Below are 22,705 nucleotides of genomic sequence, written 5' to 3' on the forward strand. Positions count from 1 at the left end.
TCTTTTCATTCAGTCCTACTTCTACTTCCAGCAGGTGATCTTTCACATCAGTTTCTAGCTTATTGTCTGAGCCAGGCTTCTTAAAAACAACATGGCTGATTCATGTCCATGTAAGCTCTTCCTTTTAATAAAACTGCTGTACTTCTGAGACAGACACTGACAGAACAGGTAAAAGCTAGAGAAATCACAACTCACAGTTACATCTCTTGATTTAAGTAGCCAGCTATACAGCATACCTGTGAACATCCAACAAGAGCAAAGCTAAAATAAATGTTCCTGGAACAATGGCTAAAGTAAATAAGTAAGCACAAAGTAAATCACTACCACGATACAGTGAAAAGTGACACGATTCCCTGTACACCAGTACAGAATTCAAGTTACACTCCCTGATGCTCTTGCCTCCAGGCAATTGCAGCAACAAGAAAGAGGTTGCTGTTGCTTCGAGGGTAAGCAGTGGTGAAGTAAAATCATTTGTTACAATTCTATGTCCTTCTGAAAGAATTATGAATTCTGTGTATCCCTCTTAATTCCTAAATAAAGAAATAAAAAAAGGAACATCAACAAAAAAAGATTGATCTGAAACTTCCTAACAGTAACCTAAATTCTACACAAACAGAATTTGAGTTCCAAATTATTTAATTTGCACCAAGTGTGTAAACTCCCTTTATACCTAACAGCTGTCACTCCGCCAGCAACAAATTTGGCAGAAGCACTTATTGGTAGGCAGACTGAGCACTTGTAAAGACAGCCTGCTCTCTGCGTAATGCTGCAGATGTACAAAGGAAGTTATGCTACAGCTGAGGGGGCCAGAGAGCACGCACACCAGGAGCCATGGGACATGTGGAAGCCTGGAGTACCCGGCAGCCTGCTTCCTTTTGGTTGCAGGGAAACACCCCGCAATTTCCAGCGTAATTACACCCCCTCCCCCTGAGCACATTTCCCCGCTCTGTCTGGTGGCTGAGCTATCCATGGGAACATGCTTTGCTTTTTGTCTTCTGCTGTAACCCCGGCGGTGATGACAAGCAAGCAGCATGTGGGGGTGGCATGCAATTAGGGGAGAAACAGATGGTCTCGGGCTGAGGAGCCTGATATTTAACGCGCTTTTCTAACTACCACCGGGGGCTAAAAACAAACATTTCAGGAGGGGGAATCATCTCATATAGTATTGCAGCAGAGCAAGGCAGGAAATCTCTTTTTATGTCCCTGGCACAGCCCATGGCTTAACTGCAGGATCACAAGCAGGAGAGACCCTTTGCGCATCCTCCACTCTGGCTGCCCAAACTGCTCTGCAGTACTGGCTGAAGTGCAGGGGCTGCAGCCACCAGTGGGCATCCAACAGCTCTTGGCTGAGCCTGGAATAAAAGATGTTCTAGTGATGAAGACTGAAGAGAATAAAGGCCTGCTGCTCTCCAATGGGCTCTTAAGAAGCACACAAAAATGAAAATTTATGCAGAAGGGAGGAGGCAAAGGGATTTCTTGGTGCTTTGCTGAGGGGCTATCCCAAAGCAGGGAATGTGATACTCAAAGAGCTGATGCTTTGTTATGGGTCAAGTTACCTTCACTTCCCCATAAAGAGAGCTCAAGGGTAGCAAGGCACATGCAACCCATCCCATCTGCTCCCTGCAGAGCTCCTGGCAGCCCCACTTGCCTGGCATTACACAGGGAGGGTGAGAGCTGCACTTGCGCAACCATCCCCACAGTGCAAAGTTTCACAGGTTACATGCTGTGTTACAGAACGATTCGTCTTCCAGAAAGAGAAAGGAACATCATAAATGAGGTAACATCTTCAGCAACAGCTACTGGGCTGCTTTAGAGTCTCAGGTGAATTAAAACTGTCAGAAAGATTCACACTTTGGAAATACACATGTAAAGAAAGCAATCAACAAACAAACAGTGAAGAATTTAAGACACTTTAGCTGCAAAAATTACTTCAGAAGTAAACGCTTTTAAAAGCTACAAACATGGACAATTAATAGCATTCTTGAAAGCTGAAAGTCTAAGTAGCTGTCAGCAACTCCACCAGCAACTGTATGTTATTTACAACTGCAAAGCAAACAGATTATCAACATAACAGAAGCAACAATTAATTCAGTAGCCTCAACTTGTAAGAAAAGCAGTGTAAAGCTCTGTGTGAATAGCAGTTTTAAAATAGGTACTTTTTAGCTCCAAGCTTTCTTGTCCTCTACTCACACATTTAAATAGTTATTACCACTTAATAATAACCATAGAACCAAGTTGCCATGTTAATTTTCAGAACTTTAGGAACTAAGAACCTGAGTCCACACAAAGCCTGAAAAAGATTTTTTCCAAGATCTAAATACCAAGGAGACACTGAGTAGATGCTGCAGGCCATTGTAGACTTTGCTGCAACATGTAAGAAAGAAGATGCCTGAATACACTGTCTTTCCACAACAGCATAAACTGCAAGCAGAGATTCAAAAATATTTTATAGGTCACAATAAAATCTTGAAGACCTAATTAATTTAATTAAGTGTGGACTTCTTCATAACCTGTTACGTGTATTATACACTTCCACAAAGACAACAGGAAATCTGAATAATTTTCACATTCAGCAATTATACTGGAAGCCCTTTCCAAACATACTGAGCTTTTGTTCTCCAAAATACTTACTCACCTAGCAACTAGACCTCAACAGGGTGGAAGTCTAGACACAAAAAGAAACTCAAGCTCTCATCCTATGGGAAAAAAAAATGTATACTCATTCTGGAATCCAGTTGGTTGTGGCTGCCGAATACAAAACACCTGCCCTTGGCCAACAGACAGCTACACAGATGAGCACATGCTGGGTTTGAGTAGCTCCAACACATGAGAAAAGATATAGAAGGGAGGCATCCACAATGTCCTGGGCCTCATTCAAGCTCACAGACTGACATTACTCTTTGTCACTGTTTCTTTCTTAATAGGATCCTTACAGACTATTTTCTTTGCTGCTTGTGCATTGCTTATCATGTCTCTAAAACATTTTGTTTAGGAGAAAACCTTCACATAACACAGAAGCACAATTCCTACTTTAAGGCTGCTTATATGCAAACCTTACCAAAGATGGGCCACAGAAGTGCTACTAAATAGTATTCAGGGATGAAAATCCCCTGCTTGGGACACAAAACAAAAATCTGATAATACTGAGAGAAGATGGTAGCATTTCTCCAGGTTGTGCCAAGAGAAGTTTGGTGAGTGATGTGCCGTTGCTTGTGCCCATGCATTTCTTTATGGTGTGTTTCTACATACAGCTATCTCGTGTCAGATTTCATTGCTCCAGCTGGTGAACACATCAGGGTTGCACAGGATGGGATACGTGAACACCCTTACTGGATACATTCTTCAGATGTTTGTTCCAAACTGCATTTGTACTTTTTACAGATCTCTGCTAAACATGGGAAAAGGTGCCCAGATATTTCACAGCCAGGACTTACACTCAAAGCAGTAGACTAGCTTACATCAGTAGCTTTTTAATACTTGCTTCTTGCTGATAAAGCCAGAAGAATCTTGTTTACTGTAACGCTTACTAGAAAAGTGGACCCCAGCTAGTGTGTGACTTATCTAGATTACAAACAACTTTCACTAGAGAGATGCATTATGATTCTATCCTCTTTTCATTTGTGCACAGAGAACAATAGTTTCCAGCAAGGGTTTTTCCCCAGTTACATAAAGCACTTCATACTTATCAATTACTTCCTTTAGTCATCTCACTATGAACTGCGCTTATCCCAGCCACTGTCAATATTGTACTTATTTGTTGTTTTTCGTGGAAATTGGGAAACGCACACAAACATGCCAAAATTATTACAGAGCAAGTAAAAGACTTATTTGGACAGTACACCACAAGAAAAAATTATGAAAGAAAGCTACAGGTTCTAGTCCCACTGCTATGACTGTAAGAAGGTCCCTCCTGATGCATGCTTTTTTTTTTTTTTTCCCCCCCCTTATATAAGAATGTAGTGAAACAGGAGGAGCACACAGTGCAAGGAAAGGCATTGACTCTTACAGAGTAAAGGAACTCGGGTAATCTTTGCATCTGCAGCACTGTTACAGCCCTTGGAATACTGTTTGTACTACAGATACTTGTGCCTATGTATATAAAACCACTATCGATAAAAGTACTAATAGTACCCTAAGTCAGAAGTAGTACATTTTAATATAACTTGATGAATATCTGCTATGCTTGTGACATGTCCTTGCTGCTTACTAGTACTCAAGTGAGAAGCTGCTTGTGTCTAGAGCTGCCTGTGATAATTTACAACTCCCTGGGGATAAGGGTGCTAAGCTTTCCCCAAACCACTTTTTCTTGGCACCAAAACCAAGCAATTATAGCTACGTCTCACACTTTGTCTTTTAAGGATGTGGCATGTTTATTACTTGCAACCAGAAAAGGACTCGTGTAATGATGCTTTAAAATCACTAGGTTCAGACAAAACACCACAGTACTTGGTATAAATGAGAAACTTAAGTTTGCAAGCAGTTTCCATCTCTGTGGCATGCAATTAAAAAGCCCCAGGCAGAAAAATATACTTTTCCCTTTCAATTTTCCCTTTCAATCAACAGTTGGGAAAAAAAAATTCCTAACAACATTTTGCTTCTGTACTAAGAACTACTAGTTATGGACCTGCAAATTACTAAAGTTCAATTGCAGATACAAGGTGCTATGATAAAAGTTGTGATTCTCAGCATCACAAGACTTCAAGAGTTGCTAATGAGAGCTTGTTTTAGTCTTCTAACTTCTTGAATTGCCATCTAGACCTGCACTGAGCATACCCAACATATAAATGAAATTACACCTCAAAATGCTTAGAACTAAACTGAAACCTCAACAACCAACAGTGTGTATAAGCGTAAACAGGAAATTGGTCCTGAGTCGCAAAAGGAAAAATGTAACACTGAAAACATAATGCTGTCAAGTAAAATACATTCATTGCATCGAATGAAGGGTGTGATAATTACTAGCGCTTCCCATAAATCTGAAAAGAAAATAAACAGCCAATAAAATAGGAACAGTTTTGTAAAAGTAATTCAAGTCATTATTTGTGAAATACGAAATTATATTGGTCTCGTTAATCAGTTCAGAGTGTTTTTTTCATTCAGTATTAATGAATGAAAATCATTTCCTAGTAAGGTGCTACTTTTACAAGGTAGTTTCCCCTACAGAGTCAACGTATCCTACTTCCAGACAATGAATATGAAAACAATGGAATACTTTCTATAATTAAAAAATTAAATGTGTGTGTGGATTTGAAGGGTTCTAAGCCCAAGTTGTAAAACCTGCAAATGAACATTTTTTTAAAAAAGGAAACAGTACATTTTAATACATCCTAGGTTCTCTTCACTCTGTTACACAGGGTACTATTGCAGCTACCTGTAATAATGACGTGATGAACTGTTTAGGAATTCTTCAATCAAATTTCTCAACTGATCGTAAATTCACAAGTAAAATTAATTGTTTCTAAATTATAACATCAGATGAAAAAACTGTTCTTATGAAATGGTTACTATACTCTTTATCCTTTAAGAAACGCAACTTAAATATTCGCCTAGACCTTTTGTTTTGTTTTCAAAGAAATAATAGCCGGTAGGCAATGATATCCCTTGAAGATGCAAACATTTGGGTAAGGAAAAAAGACAGCACAATGGCAAGTGTGTAGAGGCAACCACTGAGACACGTCAAAAATGCTTCTAGTAGAGTACAAGAGGATTAAAAACCACTGAAGAAAGAATAGCAAAGGATGACAAAAAAAGATTATATATAAGAACAAGAAACAAGGCTGACAACAAGGGAAGGACAAAGGCACCCAAGAGAAACTTCTGTCCTAGGACATAAAAGCAGCAGCTACCTCATTTTCATAATTTGCCTCAAAGAACTTTTTTTTTTTTTTTTTTTTCCCTTACCACATTCTAGACTATTGCATAATTATACTGTTCAAATTTTCTTTCCTTCAAATTAGAGCGGTCCAAATCACATTACTACAGCAATTGGAAGAGCTCCTGGAATCGGTAGTCTCCCAGAATGCCAAAGACACTCATCTGCTCTGCATTAAGGTGCCAGCTCATTCCCACCAAGCACTTACAGCCTTCGGAAACCACCATCACACACAGGGCTGCTTTGCAGGCTGCTGGATTTGTGCTCAGAGGGTGTGAAACTCCTCTCAGGAGAAATGCAGTTCCTTCCCTCCCCAAGGACTCTCAGGCAGGATCCCAGCTGCACTCAACATGGGTGCCACCAGGGCAGTGCTGGGCACTTACAATAGCTTTAGCCAAAGTTTCAACACAGAAGCTAAAATGCTGGCTCTTTTTCCCCGGCACACCTAATCTCTATTTATCCACAGTCCGTCAATTTATCATTCAGCTCAAATGTAGGGAAAATGCGTCACCCCCACTACAATTGCTGCTTGCTGCCACTCTAATGCTGCCATACTTCCACCTACAGAAAAGCTTTCTTCTATATGCAGTGATACAGTTGATTCCTTCTTGCTGATTACCTGTCACCTCTTCAACAAAAAAAGATTATCAAATGAGACTACCTGAACACGAAACACTACAGGGAACACAGATCCTCAAACTGCTTTCAATAATCCCTTTACGTCATTAATCTCTTTAGAGAAACCTAAAGTTCCAAAGTTGACTTCTGTCTGGTGAAAACCTCACAATATACCACATAAAAATAATACAAGGTTATGGGAAGAAACAAGCAAGATCTTCCCTTCTGAAACATCTATTTCTATTGCAACCATTACCATCAGCTGTTTAGAAACTACTGCATGTGCACAATACTACACATTATGAGCAGGAATACAAAACTGTATAAACTAGAAATAAAAGAGATAGGAAAAAATGGTTGGAGAATAGCAAAAAATGGGATTTTAACTTCTGCACAGTGAACATAAAGAGCCACTTGATTTCAAACTCGCACATGAAAAGACTGTGGCATTTAAGGTTAAGTGGGAGCATCTCACTGAGAAGTCTGAAATCAGCGGCTCTTCACAGAAAAAGTGGCCACATTTCTGGAAATTAGTGCTATTACCAGTACCAACATCTCATTCATTTCTCCTTTTAATCCTCTTGTAAGTATATGAAGGCATCCAGGAATACCTGAGCTCCCCGGGGCAGGACAAGAACCCCAGCACCCCAAAGGTTAAGACTATTTTGCACTGCTTAAACCACATGAGATTGATACTTCTCTGTATCTTTATCTCCCATTGCCCTCTCCGCAACTGTGAACTCCCCCAGTAATCACAGAAACCACCAAGAGAAAAGTCAGCTGCTTTTCTTTTTGATCATTTTTCATCCCTTCTAACAGCTTTCCTGCCACAAGCGTGTAAGTGGGATCAGAAGCAGACAGGATGTTAGTTTTCATTCCCAATTATAAAGGAGCTAGACTTCTTGTAAGTGATCCCGTTTGTGTTTTGCTGACCCTTCTGCAGATGGCTGGAATGCACACAAGCCAAAAGAGAAGGGTTAAACAAAATTCTGAGGACCATAATAGGGATTAGAAATATTTTTTCGTTTGTTTGTGTCACAGCACAGCATATTCTATTTCTTTAATGGGGAGACACTAATATTAAAAAAGAATTACGGCATGGCTATTTTAATTATGCAAAACTGTTGGCATTTATTGCATAGGGCTTCAGAGGGATAGGAACATGGGATGGAAAGCTGATTATTTCATTAAATAGCTGCCCCAAGGCAGATACATTCTGAACAAAACACCTTTTCATGAGATATACCTGTCCCACAGAGAAAACAATAAAAGGAATGAGGAGGGAGAGGCAGGAAGCATGAGCAAGAAGAGAATGATATGAAAAGAGCCCAATAAAAAAGAGAATAAAAGAAAAGGAAGTAGGAGGGAGTGAGAAAAGAATCCTTCAAAGGAGATAGGACAAAAAAAAGAGAGAAAGGAGTAAATTAAAGGAGCACACTTAAAGGGTGGGAAGAACTTAAGACAGTACATGAGAAAAAAAAAGATAAATCTCTGAAGAGGTAAAAGGAAAACACAAAGAAAAAAAATAATCTCATCCATGCATCCTGATCACTTCAGGGAGCAAAAGCTCACATCTGTTTGCATCCATTGTATCACACCTGCCTCAGTGCTCAGAAACTGCTCGAGAGAGTTAACAAGAGGAGTCATCAGGGATGGAGCTGGAGCACTGCAGTCAGGACCTCCCTGCTTTCTCATTGACATGTTCATACCTGTTCCCTGCTCATCCTCAGCAGCTACAAGGAGTTAACACCAGCCTGGAGGTAACAACCCCTTGCTCATGCTATTTCAAGATGAGGGGTAGTACCAGAGGAAACCATCCCTGACCAGCTGCATTCACTGCTGGTGGAAAAGGGGATTTGTGCCTGGCTCACTATAAAAGATGTAAACATCTGACAACACCAAAAATTGATACGGGGTGGCGGATGAGCAGTCTCCATTATTCATTCATTTATTTTTCCCACTGGGGAGCCATACTTACGATGCCTGCTGACACTCGACAGCAGGAAATGAGCAGTGGAAACCATCATTCATGCTATGGTAAACAACGAATATACCAAGAAAAAGGGATCTAATTTCCTAGTGCCTTTTGTGGATTCAAAATTAGAGGCTTTGATGCATCACCCACTTGGCTTTCCTCACATCTCATAGTCAGTGCTAACAGACAGATAGGCAAGAGGCAACTTCTTTCCCTCTAGAGGCTCACATAGAACAGTGCAAGCAGCGCACGACTCCAGCATTATTAACCTACAAAACAGCAGCAGAGCTTTGCTCTTGGATACAAAAAATGATGGCAAAGCAGCTGTCTGATACTTATCTCAGTGGCAAGCGTGCCTTTGTCTAGAGGAAAAACTGGACTTGCACTACTACTTTTCCCTTTGCTACTCAACATCTCTCCCAAGGTACCAAACAGAAGCACAGAGGTATTGATGAGGCAGTGAAAAAGCACCACATCTTGAAGTTCCTGCATTTCATAACTCTTCTGAGTTTTTCCCAAAGGCCTTCTGCAGATGCCATCCAATTGTTCAAGTCTGTATCAATGAGGGTATACTCCTTCTCATGCTTCTGTAAGTATGTTTTAAGATCTGCTGTAATCATGGGAATACAGTAACAGGAATGTAAGCATATGGTAATTACAACTCAACTCTTCTGGGATTTGTGCCTTTATTTGCACTTGTGAAGTGAGTCAAGAATCACTACGATAAAAAGGTTAGCACATTGATTATAGTATACTTATTATTCACCTGATTTTGCAATTTCTGGTCAGTATAAGAGAAACAACTCTACATTAATAGCCATAATAACCATCATGTAATTATTCATTCTGCTCCTGCCTATGTATTTTATTGAACTTGCAGTGGAAGCAGAATCATCTCCACAACCTTTCTGAAACACAAATGTAAATATGTTCGTATTTAAAACTGCACCTGCAAGATTCAGAGTCACTGGCTGTTTCTTTCACATATGACAGATTAAATCTGGCACAGAACACCATATGAGAAAAACAATGTTACGGTAACATATAGGATATATGTTAGCTTCCCCAACTTGCTCAGCTCAAAATTAGTAGGACAGGGTTCCTTAATCCTAGAGACAAGGAGTTAAGGTGCTAAAATTTAAGCATTTCACTCCTCACTAGACTGCATTTTAACTCTCATTTTTTAAGGAACTTTCCATGTACAAATGGGAAAAAGACCCTGGCCAGTTGTGGTCACGTGCCTACAAAAATAAATAACAAACCAAAGCAGCCTTCACAAGTTATGATCAAATCCAAAGACACATTTCATTAACGCCAATTTTGATCTGAGTATTACTAGTGAGGAAGCACTTGGATGATTTGGGTAGGCTATACTGTTTCACTTGGACATTATTCTGCTGGCCTCCCTCTTCAGCACTAGCCATTTTCAGGTCTGGCTAATAACATACAGCTGTAGAGGGAAGAATTTCCCTTCAGGGCGCCCAGCAAAGCCAGTACACTGGCTGAGCTCAGCCCTGCCCAGGAATGTCCCCCAAGGTCTCCCAGCCCAGAAGGCTAACAAAGCAGATTATAATAGAGGACTTTTTGAAAGCTGGAAATGAGTTTTAAAGATATCTAACCAATCCTCCCTTCCTGCCTCTGGATTTGTTAGTTTAGGTGCATAATAGCTAGAATGTATACAATTACTAGAGACAACACACACTTTCATATAGAAGACTTGATTTGAGTAAGAAATCATGCGACTTGAGTGAGGAAGAGATCCCTACGTGATGCCCTGGAGCATTCTAATGACAATTATTTTGAGTTACTCATACAAAACTGTAAACAAAACCAAAAATACACCATATTACAAACCACTGATTAAAGCCTTAAGGAAATAGTCCAGGAAAGGCACCTGGACAAAAATACTGCAGCAAATTTTAAGAACAACACATTGTAGGGAATAAGTAACAACTTAGCTTTTTTATTTCCGGAAAAAATGCATCATGAAGAAGATTATCTTTGAATTATTCAGGTAGGCATGCTAACAAATAAACACAAAACACTTCAAAAACCACATCCAGAGATACATCAATGGACTTGGAAATTGAAGCTTAAAGGGAACCAACTATTTCTTCCACTGGTGAATCCTTTTTGTGTGGGCATTATTTTATCTTTGAATGCTGAGAAAATTAAAATGAAGTTTATTTCTCAGTACCAGTAGAAAATAACTATTAAGTTCATGATTTAATGAAAATCCAGCTCTTTGTACACCTCCAGCAAGCCTGTAACCATAAATAACCCCCCCCCCCCTTTTTTTTTTCTTAAACCAATATACCATTGCTTTCATTGCTTTAAGAAGTTGCCTTTCAGCTTTTCCTTTCTATTTTTATTTATTTTAAATCATCCCCCATCTACAGTGCCTACATCAGAAATGGCTGAAGGAAGTTAAACCACACAAGTGTGAATTTCATCAAGTCTGTAGCTCCCACTTGCTGTATAGTTTTGGCCAGTGAAACCAAGTTAAGTACTTAGCTCCGAAACTCCATGTTGCACATCTCATCCTGGCAGCAATTACAGCAAGTGTCCAGCTGTAAAAACCCAATGGAGTTACTGTGCAGATTCAGACAATCAAAAGCTCTATTCATTAGAAGTGCTTCACTTGCTTCCAGTACAAGCATGCAGAGAGGGAAGAGGTACAAGGTCAGCCCTGTTCTCACTTTTCCCCCTACTCAATAAAGGGCAGTCCTCCACAAAATTGCCCAGAAACTCAAGATTACCACTGATACTATCTTATACTGTTCCTGAACAAAGCGCAGGATACCTTAACTGGGGAGAATTTTAGGGGCATATAACCAAAATCCCCCTACTTTACGGAATCAAGAATGACCAAAACACATCTTCTAACACTAATTACGAGAAACAAAACCAAAGGAAAGCTTAAGCTTTCTTTGAAACTTTCTGATTTAACTACAAGAATCAAACGACAGCAGCTGACACATTTACTCAGACATTGCCAAGCCAACCTTCTGAATATTCAGCTATTGTAACATATGGTTCTATGGAAATAAATTCCATTTTATGTTGTTTGCAGGGGCACTGTAGTGTTAAATTAAAGCTTTAGGAAAACGTGTGAAATAATATCTTTAAGAATATTTCATGTGCAGTCTTATGGCAATGATGGGGTGAGTTTATTACTTATTACTGAAAAACAGACTATATATCAATGCAAAGATGAGTTAGACTGATGGTAGGATTCACTGTAGTGATCTCTCCCTTTTTATTTGCAATTACCCTGCATTTACATTATTTCTGAATGGAGATTTTTTAGTACTAATTCAGGTTGTTCCAATACATACGCAGAACTCTTTTTCACTCAGGATGCTGCTGCTTACTCTTAGAGGATTTATATGCTAGAAAAGAATAGCAATGAAGAGGCAAATTAATTCAGTTTTCTCTAACTGTAGTAGGGGAAGGGACACCAGTGTAAACATACAGTATTCCCCAAGAGAATGCGTTTATTCCTTTGTACTAAATGATCAACAGCTTAGCAGAAAGAAACATCCTTGTCTTTTTCTTTTTTTTTTCCCCTGGCTCAGAGAATGTATCTCATACCTATGAATTCTAATGATTAAAAAATTCTACCAATTACTTTGCTACATTCCACTATGCATAGTCAAGTATGTAATGCAATAAACTATGCCTGAATGGTCTGTTTACCCCACAGCAAGTTACAAGGAAAACTCTTTCCACTTAAAGGACTTGTCTCTTTGGAATGCACAAGCTGGCAAAAAGCCAGGGGAAGCTGGTGCTTAAGCAACCAAGACTGAGCAGTGCCTGTGTGCATTGCAATCTCAGCCAACCGCAGTAAATGTTATTGGAGTTTTTGTGCTGTAAAATTGCTGCTTTCATGCCCACTGCATCTGACAATAGGAATCCTTGGCCTTAGATGAGAGAGGAAGGCTGATGTGCCTTCTAGTCAGATCTCTGCATCCTTAAAAAGAAGGGTTACTACTCCTGCGTACTCCTAATGGGTTAGTGACAAAGAAATTCATGTCAATGCTACATCCAGACACAAAAAGATATTAAATGGAGAAGCCTTTTCTATGGGAAGTATAAGAGCAGAGGAATTATGCTTTAAGGGCAGTCCTGAAGCTTTTAAAATCATTGATAATATTAAAAAAGATAAAGGATATTGAGGGCTTTAGCCTTATACTTTTCAAAGCAACTTGGAGATAAGCCCTGTTGAGATTTCACAATCATCTATTTATTTATTGCTTACTGACTCATGTAAAACCCTCAGTATTTTTCCAGTGAAGGACCGTGTCAAGCATCTGCCAATAGAATTTACCAGAGTCCTGCTCATTTCCTATGAGCAGCATGTTCAAAGTGCTCTAACATCATCCTCCACATAAGAGCTAGCTGGAAGAGAGTTCAAATGGAAGTTCAAGTCCTACAAAGAGACATCTATTTATTTATTTTAATCGAATTCTTTCCTTTCTTCCCATTTTCTTTTTGCAATGGGGACATCTACAACACTAGAATAAAACATGTGTTGCAGTTGCATTACAATTATTTGGTTCCTGTAATACTTCATGTTCTCACACAACTTCCATTTACTCAAGAAGCAACCTGGAATTCCTCAGAGTCAGGAATCAGTATTCATTAGAACTAAAGAATAAATTAGGTACTTCACATGTTTGTATAGCTCTTTTTCTTCAATAGTAACAAAAGACTCCATTCCAATTGAAGGGTTTTCCACAATCAGTAGGACCCGGTAGTATATTATGTCCTTACCAAAGTCACATGTCATACCAAAGCTGGTAACCAGTTGGTGCTCTCCAAAGCACCAGCTCCTTACAGTCAATAACTACGATTACATGAACTAATTTTAGCCCAGCTACAAAGAATAGAGAATTAAATGAATGACGATGTTTTCATGTACTGGGGAAAAAAGAATGGAAAAACCCCAACACCATTGCTCCAAACAGAAGTGCCCTAAGAGATTAGAAGACAAAAAACACTTCCCTACCCTCCCTTTCACAAAAGAAAATCCTGAGATTTCTTGTAAATTAAATTCACTGTAGGTTTCTGGGAGAGCTTCTGAATTCTGAAAGTTATCCAGGCTCAGTAAGTAGCAGAGCTGCTAAGTACTCTTAGTACAACTTTAAGTTCACAAAGTTGTCACTCAATGGCAAACAAATGGGAGCATGTGCAAGACTGGCAGTGCTCTCCTAAATCAGATGCCTGGTTTTCTTTATGCTTTCTGTAGTGCAGCTCTGCGGTAAAATCTTAGATCTTTCCCTGAAATAGTATCGTTCCTAAGTAGGAATTTAATGCAGTGATGGATACAAGCTGTCTGCATCCAACCCTGACCACACCCAGGCTATTTGCTGCACACCTGCACACTGCTTGACCCTCTAGGTAACTCGCAGGGGCTGCAAGTCTGCCTCAGCAGCTGGCTGAACTCCTCAGCTTTGTAATTTATTATGAAAAAAGCCCTTCCTTTGTGACTGTTTCCTTCTCCTTTTACCTCCTGTATTATAAATTAACTTACCCTATAAATTTGTTAGACTACTTTTCCCCACAAGAACAATCCATCCTCGCTTCTGCCTGTGACTTCAGGGCTCTCCCATTAACAAACTGCAAGTAAATTTAAATTCAAGCTCCTTATCTTGCAATTAGGAATGCCTGTAATCAAGATAGTCAAAAGAAACAATCTGTATGCAAGCATTAGCAAGAAGGGAAGGAAAGCATTGTTGACTCTCTCATTCATACATGCTCCCAGGTACAAATTTGCTCAGTTTAAGCCATCTGACATTTGGAAACAGCTCCCCCCGCCCCCCCCCCATCCTCCAAACTCATTAAGATTATATTATGTATTGATATTACACTCTGTTTCAGAATGAATTTCTCTTCACAGATTTTCCTGCATGACTTCTTATAATATGATTTATGACGGGGGAGGGAGGAGGAGGGGAGACGTCTCAGCATCAGATCGTATCTGCAGTACGATACACAGTTGGCAGGTTGTCCCATCTGGCATGCCTTTGAGTGTAAGACACATAATTTGTCAATCGGTATCCTTTGATTTGTGAAGAGGCCGAAGTAATCATTGGAAAGATATTTTGCAGCTAATGATACAGGAGGTGTGGGGGAGACTGTTCTTTGAAGGCTACAAAGGCCAAAATCTGAGGAGAAATAATTGGTCTCGTCTCTTCTACTAAGTAACAGAGATCGAAAACTACAAAAAATCTTTAAGAGAAGCACATGACTTACAACAATCAGATATGATATCTAATTGCCCACCACTTTGCAAAATTTGATTTTGGAGGAGGGTGAGACTGGGGAACTTTAATTTGCTCTTGGCAAGCAGAATGAATGCTTAATTAAACCGAACAAATGTACATTTTTGTACATTAAGGGAACAATGCCGACAGAAGTTTGGCTTAAAAACCAAAGAAAAAGGATAAAAAGATAGATTCGTGAGACTGAAATCAAGTATCAAAAAAAGATCAAAAATAAATTGGCAAGCAGTCATGACTTTTTTTTTTCCTAAGTTTTAAAAACAGCTGTATTTGCCCCGAGCATATGGAACAGATATATTTGTCGATCTTTACCTAAAGCATATTGGCCTCCCTGCACTATCTGATTTTTGAATGTAAGAGATTAAATGCTTCTGCCGCTACTGAGAAAGTGCTGCAAGCATCACTACACACTAGTTGGAATGTAACAGTCTCTGGCCTCAGAAAAAGAGTCAGCATCTATTTTTATAGAACGAACTTGCTCCATATACACTGAAAAATTGTCAAATACCTCTACTCAGCATCACAAGCATTTTGGCTATCAAACATGTTTGCCTACAAAGTATTCTTATGAACATGCATGTGCCCAGAAGACATTTGTCAGTTTTCATTCAGAACAGACAGCCTTATTTTGTCATTTTGCAGGATATAAAATTTTTCAGCAAGTGAAAGGGAAAGCAGCTGTTTTGCAGTACAGGAATACAGGACAAATGGCAGCTTTCTGTCAAATGTAAACAGACGATGCATGTGCACTGCTAATGAAGCAGACTCATTAGAGCTTAAAGTGATTATCTTCATTATAGGATACTAAGTCACGCACACCCAATTTGAAACACACAGACCTTACTAGAAGAGCTCCAGGAAGTTACCCAAGTCCACCTTTTCCTGGGAAAATGCAGTCTCAGGTGCATTATTGTCATTTTTATTTATTTTAATTTGATGTTACAGGTGACAGAGCTGCTGCCATTTCTCTTGGAATAGCCTTTGACATCTTAATACAGTCAGCTGTTAGTTTTCCTGACACTTTGCTGAATCCTTCCTCTCCTTATTCTCATTCTATTGCTTTTAATCATATCTGCATGGTATATAAAATGCTTCCTTCCACGCTGAGTTGCTGGTTCCTACCAGCACTTAATTAGCCTTTAGGCTAATGATGAGTAGAAGTTTTGTTCTCTTAACCTACTGCCATATATTAATTCCTCTACCCTCTTAAATGTTTTTATTCTGATTTATCTGAACAGCAGACTAGCCAGCAATAACACCAGAATAAGAGAAATTAACAGTAATTTTTAAAAAGCAAGATGCCCCAAATCCGAATTTATACTCCACTGATGCTATGCCTATAATTCCCTTTTTTCCAATGCATTTGCATGCCTGGCTCAATATATACTTGTTAGTCAGACCACACTGCAAATTTATGTCTGATTTGCTATTCAGTATCACTAAAAATCTCCAGGACAATTTTTCTCTTCTGCCCCCTGAATATTCTACATCTCACGCCAGTTTAAAATTTTCAGTTCTATTATCATTTTATTAGTTTCCGGCCATACAATTAATGATCTTTCCTTGTCCTTTCCTATTAACTTTTTGTCCCCAGTTGGTACTCAGAACTCTCACTATTTAGTATCACTGGGAAATTTTATTAGTGCCATTTTTATTCCTTCATCCATATAATTAATGATGATGTTAAATAAAACCAAGATTATAGCATATCCCCATGATATGCTTTAACACAACTCCTAGTTTGATCTATTATTCTTAATTTATTATCAGAGAATACTTCAAACCAAACAGGACTGAATTCATTTTTCAAGCAAGATGTCTTTGGACCGGCGTCAGACCTGAAGACAAATTATGTGTACTGATACAACAATGACAAAATTTATCACGGATTATGAGATAAAAGAAAAAAAGAATTCAAGGAACTATGCTTAAAGTGCCAATGAAAAGATGGGGTCTGTGCACCTAAGGAGTTGCCTTGGAATTCACATGGGCTGTGAGCTCTTAAAACGATGGAGGGAAAAAGCAGCAAATGTACACTTCACCAGAAATGCCCTAACAGCTTTTAAGTATTTGATCCTACCCCACTATGTCTGTGTTTCCTTCTCACCCAGCACTTTTCTTCCTCCTTTTCTTCTTCAATAATCAGAACTAGATTGCTCTTTATTACATGGCAGACAACAGCCCGGCCACTTGGTTTTAGTTCAGTATCACATGTGGCACCCCTTGTGGAGGAACTACAGCAAAGAAAGAACAGAATGAAGCTAAGAAGTATTTTGCAGACACTAAAACAAGACTGTCAGTAAGCGCAGGGACCAAGGCACACGAGGATCTTTTAGGATGTTAAGATGACTAAATTTACTGCAGATCTTAACATTCACAGGTTATTTCCAACCTTCTTGTGAAGCAGCACAAGGTACAGAGGGGAACCGGCATTGTCTCCTGCTTTCAGTGTAAAACAGGAGGTCTTTTTGCACCCTCAGGAGAAACTACAAGACTGAAAAAGCAGTCTTAAGTCCACCACTAACTTTTAACACAGATTCCCATGTTCATAGTTCAATTTCATTTGTTTCTAGTGAGAAGAAGGCAGAAGTGAGAAGAACTGGAAACTGCAGATTGCTTAGTCACAGCGGTAAGTATTAACCGAGATATCTTGGCAGAAATAAAACATGATAGTTGAAGGGTAGATTTGAGGTTTAAACAACAAAACTAAAAATATCCCTATCAAAGAACCACAGAATTGAAGGGGTTAGAAGTGACCTCAAGAGATGATCAAGTCCAATACCCCAACGTCTATGCTTCGCGCATAGCTTCATTATCTCTTCCATGCTTGAGTACTTGGCCTGCATTCTCTCAGCTGCTTGCAGAAGCGCTAAACATTTTCACTTTGAATTTTTCATATTGTGGTATGAGAAAAATAGTAGCAATTTCAGTATGACAGATACATTTATGAAGCCTCCCCCACCAAATTCTATTGAGTCATCATAAACAAAAGTCCTCAGATTACCAGAACTATACAGTAGAGCATCTGATGTCTGCAGAATTATAATAACGCACACCAAGACCTCCAAATGTGAATTTTTTTTTCTGTATGCTGTCATTCTACCAGCCTTTTTAGATAAACTTTCTCTTATACAAACCAGAACTCAGAATTGTGCTCTAGATATCTAAGCTTCCCTTTCTGCAGGAAAGACTAGTTGTTTTGAACTGAAAAGTCTATCAATCTGCAACTCCCTACTGGCTGGAGCAAAATCTTGTTTGTTATGCATCACCAGGCAGATCCTTGATCAAGGACAACAACAAAAATATTTTATATTATATTGAGATTTCCAATCGTTCCATCACATGAACGACCACAAGCTGTTATGAGAACCTTGGACAACTTAAGTGTTCAGATATACTATGCAAATGCTGCTGCCAAACACAACTTCTCCTATTTTGCATATGACTCTGTCATAGTGTTTTCAATTTAGGGATAAAAATTCCCAACCTGAACTGAGTTTAGACTCTTCATCTCCATTGTCAGAGTAAAGCATTAATATTTAACTTTATTTTTTCTTCATGGTATCTACTTAACCTAAGAACTTAGCTCTGTATTTTCCATCATACCGCATGTCTGTGCTGAAAGATAAACTACTACTAATTTAAATAAATTCCCCTTCAAATTCTGACTAATCTATATTTTTAGCAGAAAAAAAAAGCCTGTTAAGATGTTCACATACAGACTTCATTTGACTTATATTGTTTATAAGCAGACCATTACATAAAGAAAGCCTTTCCATAACTCAGACATGTTCCAGAATCCTCTCTTCTCCCAGCCCTCCTTCATCTGCCCTCTTCTAATGTGCTCTTTTCTTTGAAGATCTGTTCAGATACTGCTGTTTCTTATAAATCAGTTAACTATTCTAAGAGCAAATGGAAATTTTCAGAAGCTCTAAGAATTGCTTTTCAAAACTAGGAAATTGTTCTGAAATCAGCAGACTAACAGGCTAACTGACGGGATAGAACCAGTGGAGTCAGACTGAACTGCACTGGGGAGAAAAGGAACAACAGAAAATATAAGAAATTGAAAGCTCTAAAAGGAACTTTTACACCTTATGGTCCTCAAATTTAACTCCTGAATTTTACACCTGTTAAAGCACCTCTAAGAGAAATAAAATGTTTCCTAGCAAACTGTGCACAACAGTCCTTGTCTGACATGAATTTCTTTATCTACTAGCAGTACCTTCCATGAAGACCAGTTATCCTTTTGTGGTGAGCATCCAATACATAAATTTTAAAAATTTTCACTTCCCTCCTTGCTAATTTCTTATAGTAAAGCTAATTCATGTTGGTCAACAAAAGAAACCCAAACATGTAGATTAACAGGATTCTAACAACAATCAAACCCTTTAAATCTTAAGGATGTCGCTACATTCACCAAATCAACTCAGTCTAAAAGAAAACAAACAGATGTTTGTATAGGCTGAAGAGAAGGTAATTTAAATTGCATTCAGAAAAAGTCAATATAACTGAAAACACAGTTCAGTAATAGAATTATTTTCTGTCAGCATCTTTTCTATCCTAAATGCTTGGAAAATGCTTCCCCTAGCTGAGATAAATATCTAAGAAAATAATCCAGAATGTAACACTTGAGTTACTGTGTTATCTATTAAAATCACACAGAATAGAAGGTTCCTTTGTATCTAGATGCATTAAAAGAAGTGAAAAAATGGCACCCTTCTTTGAAAAGAATATCCTAGTCATGCTGTGTTAGCATTCTAGCTGAACTAAACACAACACTGTGAGAGTACCAAGGGCCACAATTAAATGACCTTTACTTTCTAGTGCAGATCTGGGGAGATCTATATACTTGTAAAAAAGCTATGCAAATCATTAAGTAGAAGCAATTTATGAGTAGCATAAAAGCAATTAACTTGATTACTAAATTAAAACGTTATCTTTTCTTTTTCTCCTCCACAAATAACACCATTTTTTCCATCTGATAAGTCAGGAGTTTAAGAAACCACCATGAATGAAGCAAATAGATTTCCCAAGCAATATTCACATACATGCTGGATGAAAAGCCTCCTGTTCCTCAAGTAATGCAATCCCTGATCCTACTGCTGAGTGACTCATAGAAAACCATTTATGGTCTTTCTCATCTTCCAGCAGGCAAAAACAAACAAAAAACAATACTTGAATTTTAGCAATTATTGATATAGCAACTGCGTTTAGCAAGTTGAAGCACCTCTAAAAACAAGTCTGATTTTGAGTAGAGGAGAGTAAGTTCATTAACCGTATATGACTGCCAGCACTGATAGATTATGAGCGAGATTACAGACGTCTGCAGATAGAGGAGAAAGGGAAGCACAGAAGAAAGAGAGAGGGAAAGGGAAAAATAAACTTAGAGAGCATGCTGGTTGCTCCTTCTGGCTAGCCACAATTTCACCACAGATAACTCTCTTGACGTGAACCATGGTGTTAACTCCTGCCCTGTCAAAGAAAACAACTTTGTTTTGTTCTGCTGAGGGGACAAGATCTGACCTGCTGTGGGATTAGCTGAACTTATTTTGGCTGGTGCATTAACAATTGCAGAACATTCCTCAAGGTTGACCAACTCACACTGGCAAGCAATTCCCAAAAGCTTCAGAAACAGCAAAGTGCCAAAACACAAAGGACTGACGAATACATATTTTACTTGTTTCTACAACTTTAAGAGGCCAGGAGATGTAAGAATTTCATGCCAAACATCCAAAATTTTTAGCAGTTTTCTCTTGCTATTGCATATTTCATTTGCAAAGGAGGGGGTTGATGGATAAGACAGCAATCTAAAAGTATTGACTTATTGAACTAAACCAGTCTACCTTTTGGATAATGCATATATTGTCTAACAAATACCATACCCATGGACAGAAGAGAAATGAGACATCTGCATAACATAACCTGCATTATGTATTACCATGCTTTTGAGAGGTCCTCACAGATTAAATACTGACAGAGCTGAAAAAGCAAAAATAAACTGGTAATGCTCATTTGTCAAGAATTTAAGCCCCTGCCACAACAACCCCAGTTCATCCTTTATAGCATGATGTCTTTCCAAAATAAATAAATAAAACTGTCAAATCCACATCCACAACCGCTCTTTAGCAGATTAGTTGAGACACAACAGTAAAGTAGCACTTGAAGCTAGGAAGACTGTTCTGCTCTGCACAATAATTCTGCCCAATAAATCAATTTGTGATCTGTAGGCAAAATATTTTTTCAAACCCCCTCTAGTGGTTCATATGTAGGATGGTTCACTGTAAGCAAAAGACAGAAATGGTTCCATAAAACCAAAAATTCTTGTTCCAGGCTTTGCTGATCTACTAGGGAAGGGTCATGAATTAACAAATCAGTCTTCCAGTCAGTTTGTCAACCCCAAGAAAGCTTACTGAATTATACAACAACAAAATTGAATGATGTGGCTATTTGTTTTTACATTCAAAAAGATAGAAAAAAGGTCAAGATTCAATTTCCTTCAGCAAGACATATAAACAAGTACTTGAGTTTCATACTCCTCTCTCTCCCATTGGTTGTTCATATTAGCTGGGAGAATGAGAGCCATGGAAACATGCACTTTGGAGCCACCGTTGCCTTTTCTGACCACACATCTCTCTTCCTCTACAGCTGTTTACCTGACCTGCATTGGCCTACCCAGAAACATATAAATCCTCTGCTCCTGCCCATGGGGAAACTAAAGCAGCTACTGGAACCTTCTAAACTTGATGAGGTAGCAGAAAACACATTTCAAATTATTCTGAAACTAAACTTTTAAGACAGTTTAACAAACTTCATCATATCCTTCAAAATAAATATAAGTAAAGCCTACCCACTTGCAACAATTTGCATTATGTAAGAAATCACCAATAGCTACTGCTTCATATAAGTATTGTATTTTAAAGTAACTCAAATGATCTTCAATACACTGAGTTTCTACCCTGGCTTATGGTACAGTACTTTTGAAGTAGCACATTTGCAGTAAGTAGTACATTTGCAAAATTTCAAGTAAAAACAATTTAAAATATAAAATTATTTAGATATTTTAATTTTATTAGGCAATGTTGTAAGAGGATGGAAAATAAAAGGGTATTCAAACTATGGACAAAGTGTACTCTTCTTACCATGACCTGGAACAGACACTGAAACGTTACCGGTCTGTACTAGAAATGAGCTGGCAGTATAGTCCTCATCTGTATCAGAGTCCTGAACTGGCTGGCTGGCATTATTACTTAATAACCACCTCTGGTTGTCATGGAGATTGGGTGATGGAGGAGGGGAGTGTAAATGTTCAGTAACTGATGGACTAGATGAGGAGGATGGCATGGGAGGACCTATGGAAACAAAAATTTAAAAAATGGGTCAAGATATGAAGTGAACAACAAATCAATTCTTTTTTGCATCACTGAAAGGAAAATCGTCTACCCCAAATAATAAAAAGATGGAAAAAGAAAATATGACAGTAGCGTGTAACATACTGGTTTATGCACTTTACAACTTATTAGACAATGTCATGATTTGCTATTTCAATGTATAGTGTCTATTGCTCTTCTAGAATTCCAGTGTCTCTGCAAAACAGAAGGACAGAAGAGCAGGCACCAACTGAAATCAAATGTTTGCTGCTCACCCAGTTGGGAAATACAGCATTTTCTATTTTTTAAGCATTTACTTTCTTAGGCTGCTGTCACAACTGAAGCAACTCTTTTTTTTTTTTCCTAGCAAATACTAATACTTATGTAGAGGAAACACACACACGCTGCACTCTCTCTCCATTCTCATCTCTCCTAACTGGGTGAAGTAGCAGAACGAAAGTACTCAAGTATATGGCCAAATACATAGCTTCCTCTTTCAGAGGGAAATACCTGTATTTATGGAAGAACACAGAGAAGCAAAAACTGTTTTCCAAGCTTACAGGTACAGAAACAGCCTTAAATTTTT

General features: G+C 38.6%; 1 protein-coding gene across 34 annotated transcripts in view; it reads right to left on the reverse strand.

The window, feature by feature from the left end:
• Positions 1 to 22,705, reverse strand: part of TENM3 (teneurin transmembrane protein 3) — a 770,347-nt gene that overhangs the window by 149,013 nt on the left and 598,629 nt on the right. For 25 of the 34 annotated variants that reach the window (XM_085545060.1, XM_085545048.1, XM_085545071.1 and 22 more), the window contains one exon: positions 21,892 to 22,101. The exons of the other annotated variants lie outside the window; for them this stretch is intronic. In XM_085545060.1, the coding sequence (XP_085401186.1) occupies positions 21,892 to 22,101 (210 nt within the window). The remainder of the gene's footprint in view (positions 1 to 21,891; positions 22,102 to 22,705) is intronic. 34 annotated transcript variants of the gene reach the window in all.

The sequence above is a fragment of the Coturnix japonica genome, chromosome 4 (genome assembly GCF_054131305.1).
Source record: "Coturnix japonica strain WE chromosome 4, WE-NBRP24, whole genome shotgun sequence".
Taxonomy (NCBI): Eukaryota; Metazoa; Chordata; class Aves; order Galliformes; family Phasianidae; genus Coturnix; species Coturnix japonica.